Source organism: Portunus trituberculatus, chromosome 18 (assembly GCF_017591435.1).
Source record: "Portunus trituberculatus isolate SZX2019 chromosome 18, ASM1759143v1, whole genome shotgun sequence".
Taxonomy (NCBI): domain Eukaryota; kingdom Metazoa; phylum Arthropoda; class Malacostraca; order Decapoda; family Portunidae; genus Portunus; species Portunus trituberculatus.
Genome location: NC_059272.1, coordinates 21584327 through 21590985, shown reverse-complemented (window position 1 = coordinate 21590985; position 6659 = coordinate 21584327). Strand labels below are relative to the sequence as shown.

The window sequence follows — 6659 nt, the reverse complement described above, 5'->3', positions numbered from 1 at the left end:
CCCTCGAGTTACATCCCGTACCTATTTACTGCTAGGTGAACAGGGGCCACACATTAAGAGGCTTGCCCATTTGCCTCGCCGCTTACCGGGACAAGAACCCGGGCCTCTCGATTGTGAGTCGAGCGTTCTAACCACTACACTACGCGGTGTGTATGTGTGTGTGTGTGTGTGTGTGTGTGTGTGTGTGTGTGTCTGTGTGTGTCTGACGAGACAGCCAGACGTTACCCTACGGAACGGGCTCAGAGCTCATTATTTCCGATCTTCGGATAGGCCTGAGACCAGGCACACACCACACACCGGGACAACAAGGTCACAACTCCTCGATTTACATCCCGTACCTACTCACTGCTAGGTGAACAGGGGCTACACGTCAAAGGAGACACACCCAAATATCTCCATCCGGCCGGGGAATCGAACCCTGGTCCTCTGGCTTGTGAAGCCACCGCTCTAACCACTGAGTTATCGGGCGTGTGTGTGTATGTGTGAGCTACTGTGTGTGTGTGTGTGTGTGTGTGTGTGTGTGTGTGTGTGTGTGTGTGTGTGTGTGTGTGTGTGTGTGTGTGTGTGTGTTATTTATCATAAGCAATTGGCAATCTTTATGTAGTTTATTTCTTTCTTTTTAATTCTCTCTCATCTGGCATGAATTCTAAGGATATATTACGACCTTTTCGTTCACGCCTGTTTTTATCTTTTCATTTAAATAGAAGACTCTACCTAGAATTGTTTTCCTCTCTCTCATCTGAACATAACCTTTCTCCTTATCTATTTTGTACCTATGAATCACATTTCTTGTTTCTAACACTTACGGTCATGACTCGATATTTTTTTCCACCAACTCACTTCTTCATGTCATTCTCATCAAAGTTCAGTTGTTGGATTCATTACCTCGATCCACTTTTGATCCCTTCCCCCTCCCACCACGCCCTCTTTCTCTCTCTCTCTCTCTCTCTCTCTCTCTCTCTCTCTCTCTCTCTCTCTCTCTCTCTCTCTCTCTCTCTCTCTCTCTCTCTCTCTCTCTCTTCAATCTTTAAATAAGAAAGTGGTGTTATCAGTGTTTATTATATACTAAAGTGATTTTTAAGGGATGTTTTACTTTCTAGTTCTTATAAATCTGCGTGTATCCACCATTATCAATATTATTTACTTACATTCCTTTTCATATTAATCACAGTTCTTCCCATCGACTCCTTTTTGTTTTTAATACGTGTGTGTGTGTGTGTTTCACTGTTTGATCTGCTGCAGTCTCTGACGAGACACCCAAACGTTACCCTAAGGAACGAGCTCAGAGCTCATTATTTCCGATCTTCGGATAGGCCTGAGAACAGGCATACACGTGTCTGTGTGTGTGTGTATATGTGTGTGTGTGTGTGTGTGTGTGTGTGTGTGTGTGTGTGTGTGTGTGTGTGTGTGTGTGTGTTTATAATATATATATATATATATATATATATATATATATATATATATATATATATATATATATATATATATATATATATATATATATATATATATATATATATATATATATATATATATATATATATATATATATATATATATATATATATATATATATATATATATATATATATATATATATATATATATATATATATATATATATATATATATATATATATATATATATATATATATATATATATATTAAAGCAAAAGACAGAAAAAGGGAGATTCACCTGATAGTTAACTTTCTTGTCTCTCAACTTCCTGTGTTGCAAGGAAGGTCAAACGAAAAACGAAATCAAGGTTCCTACGCTTTCGTCTACTGCTATATATATAAACTGGCCAACAGTAATTGGATCACAAGTTGACTGAGACCCATCCCATAATGAGGCTGGTAAGACAACAAGCATATCTATCTACTCAACAGACGTGTGTGTGTGTGTGTGTGTGTGTGTGTGTGTGTGTGTGTGTGTGTGTGTGTGTGTGTGTGTGTGTGTGTGTGTGTGTGTGTGTGTGTGCAGAGAGAGAGAGAGAGAGAGAGAGAGAGAGAGAGAGAGAGAGAGAGAGAGAGAGAGAGAGAGAGAGAGAGAGAGAGAGAGAGAGAGAGAGAGAGAGAGAGAGAGAGAGTTATTATCGCTCACGCCCATCTTGCCCAATCCTCAGATTTCGTTCCTGCTCGTTCTCCTGGTGGCGGCAGTGGCCGTGCTGGCCAGCCCCCTCCCCGACGGTGTCCACCATGGAGCACACAGGGGACGCGGCCTGACCCGAGGTTCACATGGTTTCTCAAATATACATGGTGTTCAGAGTTCAAGTGGTGGTTTCCATCACGGTTCACATGGCAGTTTCCATCCAGTTCAGCCCCGCGTCTTCAGCTCTAACCGTGGAAGATTTGGAAGGCAAGGAGGGCCCTTTTCGCATGGCGGTCAAGGCTCTAGGTCACAGGGCAACTTCCATCCCTCCTCATTCAGCCAGGGGTCATCTAGAGGCAGATTCTCTCATCACTGAAGTACTTTTGAGACGGGTCAGGAGCCACACGTCTCCTCCTCCTTTCCCTGTTCCCTGTTCCCTGGTGCATCTTCAATCTTGTGTACGTCACGCCTCGTCTCTCGCTACATCACAGATGTTATTTAATTTCGTGAAGTGATATTTATCTGATTCTTAAATTAAAACACCAATAAAGTAACCCCTTCACTAATAATGCTGTTCATTATCCATGTGGCTCTTTTAAACCAATGGTGCTGTGGTGACAAATCTCCTTGGGATGTCGATTTAGGCCAAATATATTGAAGCAAGAATGCTGCTCCTGTTTCTGCTGCTGGTGTTGGTGTTGTTGCTACTGCTGCAGCTGTTGCTGCTGCTGCTGCTGCTGATGATGATGATGATGATGATACTTACATATATGCGATGCTATTGCTCAGTATAATTATGGTTCACGGTTGCAAAGAAGAGGAATGGAGAGAGAAACCTGCAGGTCAATGAGTAAATGTGTACTGTACAAAAAAATGTCGCACTTGAGACACTAAACCCTAATTCTGGCTGACGGTTTTGGCACTTTTTCTACTCTTTGGAGAGCCAGCGCTCAAGTGGGCTTTTTCTAACATTCTTTTTTTTTTTCCTTGGCTGGCCCTCTTCCCAACGTTAAAAAAAAAAAAAAAAAAAGGTATTATTTTAACTTTCACCGAACATTTTTCATACTTTTATTTCTTGCTTTAATGTAACGTTTCGGAATATAATTTGTTTGAGTAATGTATGCGCTTGTCTCTTTTGCATATCCCAATCGACAAAATGTAGTCAAATAAATATTAAAAATTTGATTCAAAAAAACATTGAAAAGATTCAGAAGAACAATTCATGAAAAATTCGCCAGATTCATAAAGTAAATATTTAAAAGTGAAATAGGATAAAAAGACAAAAAATATTGGCAACAAATATGATGCATATTGAAGTCTTTTCGTGAATGACATGGTTCTAATTAACCCCGATATTATATTTAAAAATGGACAAAATTAATATTTCTGGCTTTAATATAAGGTAAAAATGAAAAAATTAAGAAACGGTATAGTAAATGGATGTTTTATAAATTACGTTATTTCTCTCCAATTCTGTAAAAAAAAGTCAAAGAAAGATCTATCCCTTTTTCTTCTAAAATAAAAATTAAGTAAGAATCACATTAAGAACAATTACAGATGAGGAACGCATCACTATAAGACAGTAATTGGTGTTAGCATGGTTAGTTGTAAATAGGAATGGTGAGGAGAAGAAAATGGAAGCACTGAGAAATTTGAGAAAAGAAAAGTGGTGTGAGGGAAATTTTTCGAGCCTCTGCCAATCCAATTTTATTTTTCTGTAAGCTGGATTGTCACCTCTCGTGCACGACAAGAACGCTGACTTGTTATATTTTAAATTAAGTTAAAATTAGTGGTGGTTCAGTTATGCATTTCAACATATCCCATTAGTTACGAGATTGAAGAAGAGGACTTTAATGGGTAAGCAGAATAGGATTTCTTTCTCAAGGTTCCCAGGGCATTAAGCCAACCACAATTATAATTACGGGACAGAAAACCACGTGCTTTCCTCGTCGTCATTCAATCATATCCAACAAAATATCAAATTAGGAATTCTGAAGCATTTTCGAAATTCCTAATTAAATAAATATAAGCTATATATAAAAACTTTTTAAAATAAGAAATACAATCGAAAAGTAGAGGTAAAATCCTTGAATCATACGCCAATATCATGAAGTCAGTAAAAATAGGGTTCATATGTTAAAGCTCTATACTTGGACATATGACAATTAATTGTGATGACAACAAGGATTTGCCCATAAACTTCTACTGTGAAAGAAATTAGAAAATTAAATTACGAGTAATCAGAACGAAACTTTGCAAAAATAAGAAATAAACAATATCTTTGTGGTTTAAATTCCATATTTTAGTCTCCTCAATGCTTGTTAGAAGAAAAAACAAATTTCTACGCTTGTTTGCTTTTAAGGAAATATGATAGTTTGCCATCCTATGGTTGGTAAAAAGAATTATAAAAGTGGTTGTGTGTTGGGAATTGTGAGTTGTTTGGTGCTGTGTAATAGATTTGAAAAGAAGGGAGTGAGACGAGATAAAGAAAAGAAGGGTATTCGAGGCATTTGCACTCAATTTGTTCTCGGTGCATGGGTCGCCACCTCCCAGTTTCCCCTACCCGGACCGCTACCAGGTAGTTAATAATGTCAATTAGATGGGTTCAGCTTGTTTGATTAGGTTTCCAAAAAACCAATTTTGTCTAACATTACATATTTCGTTTTCATTTTTTCTATTTATAATAATTTTTTCCAAGTTAAGAAAAAATTTTTTTACCAAATTAGATCTTTCAGATTAAAAATAAAAAAAAAAAATAAATGGGCTACAGTTAGGATTTTTTAATAAGTAAAAAATAATAACGGAAAAAAAAATAGTCTTGGAAATTACTTTAAAAAAAAAAAAACTTTAAAAAATCAAACACATTTGTTGTTGGTGGTGTTTGGTTTTTGAAAGGGAGGTTTCACTTTTTTTGGGCTCAAACATTTTAAATTTATTTTGCCTTCTGAATTTTTTTCGGATTGAGAGGGCCTTTGGAGGGGATCCCCTCGGGGTATTTGGGCCCCTTCCTCCTCCGTATCTTTATTATTTTAATAAACAAAACCCTAATTCGTTTAACAGGAACTGGTTGCAATAAACTTGTGTTTTTATGTGTAAAGAGAACGAAAAAAAAATAACCATGGTTTGTTTTTTGCAGGTTTTATTTTTTTTTCTGGCCTCCATAAAAAAAAAAAAAAAAAGTTTTATTCATTTTTTTTTTTTAATTGAATTTTATTATATTTTATGTTCATTAATTAAAAATAACGTTGGTTTTTTTTAAACCTTTTTTTAACTTTGGAAACATTAGCAGCGTAGTTTGTTTTGTTCAGAAAAACAAAATTCTGATTACCTTATTTCGTTCAAATTCATTTTTTTTTGTTAAATTGTAATTTTTTCCCAAGTCTAAGAAAATAATTTTTTTATTTTACCATTAAGATCATTAGAAATTTAAGGAAGAAAAAAAAAAGAAATAAATTTAGGCGCTACCGGTATTTATGAGATTTTTTAATAAGTTAAAATATTAAGAAAAAATGAATTTATTTTCCTTGGAAAAAAATAGAATTTACTTTTTTCAAATAATTAAAAATATAAATAGTCTTAAAAAATACCATGAGTGATAAAGCAAATTAAAGCATTTTTGAAATGTTGATAGTTCAAGTGGTGGTTTCCATCACGGTTCACATGGCAGTTTCCATCCAGTTCAGCCCCGCGTCTTCAGCTCTAACCGTGGAAGATTTGGAAGGCAAGGAGGGCCCTTTTCGCATGGCGGTCAAGGCTCTAGGTCACAGGGCAACTTCCATCCCTCCTCATTCAGCCAGGGGTCATCTAGAGGCAGATTCTCTCATCACTGAAGTACTTTTGAGACGGGTCAGGAGCCACACGTCTCCTCCTCCTTTCCCTGTTCCCTGTTCCCTGGTGCATCTTCAATCTTGTGTACGTCACGCCTCGTCTCTCGCTACATCACAGATGTTATTTAATTTCGTGAAGTGATATTTATCTGATTCTTAAATTAAAACACCAATAAAGTAACCCCTTCACTAATAATGCTGTTCATTATCCATGTGGCTCTTTTAAACCAATGGTGCTGTGGTGACAAATCTCCTTGGGATGTCGATTTAGGCCAAATATATTGAAGCAAGAATGCTGCTCCTGTTTCTGCTGCTGGTGTTGGTGCTGTTGCTACTGCTGCAGCTGTTGCTGCTGCTGCTGCTGCTGATGATGATGATGATGATGATACTTACATATATGCGATGCTATTGCTCAGTATAATTATGGTTCACGGTTGCAAAGAAGAGGAATGGAGAGAGAAACCTGCAGGTCAATGAGTAAATGTGTACTGTACAAAAAAATGTCGCACTTGAGACACTAAACCCTAATTCTGGCTGACGGTTTTGGCACTTTTTCTACTCTTTGGAGAGCCAGCGCTCAAGTGGGCTTTTTTCTAACATTCTTTTTTTTTTTCCCTTGGCTGGCCCTCTTCCCAACGTTAAAAAAAAAAAAAAAAAAAAAGGTATTATTTTAACTTTCACCGAACATTTTTCATACTTTTATTTCTTGCTTTAATGTAACGTTTCGGAATATAATTTG

The 6659-nt window shown here is 36.7% G+C and overlaps 1 protein-coding gene across 2 annotated transcripts; it reads left to right on the top strand.

Annotated features, from left to right (window-relative positions):
• The first annotated feature begins 1797 nt into the window (after positions 1-1797).
• On the top strand, positions 1798-6110 carry LOC123505672. Of its 2 annotated transcripts, XM_045257305.1 has the most exons (3): positions 1798-1858; positions 2128-2278; positions 5733-6110. In XM_045257305.1, the coding sequence occupies exons 1-3, from the start codon at positions 1850-1852 to the stop codon at positions 5921-5923; spliced, it is 351 nt and encodes a 116-aa protein (XP_045113240.1). In that variant the 5' UTR covers positions 1798-1849; the 3' UTR covers positions 5924-6110. The 2 variants fall into 2 exon arrangements, with proteins under 2 accessions (XP_045113240.1, XP_045113239.1); XM_045257304.1 differs by lacking the exon at positions 5733-6110 and having other exon boundaries at positions 2128-2656.
• The last annotated feature ends 549 nt before the right edge of the window (positions 6111-6659 follow it).

Coding starts and splice junctions, on each gene's coding strand:
- LOC123505672 (XM_045257305.1), top strand. Junction 2,279..5,732: donor TGGTGTTCAGAGTTCAAGTG/GTGGTTTCCATC, acceptor ATAGTTCAAGTG/GTGGTTTCCATCACGGTTCA.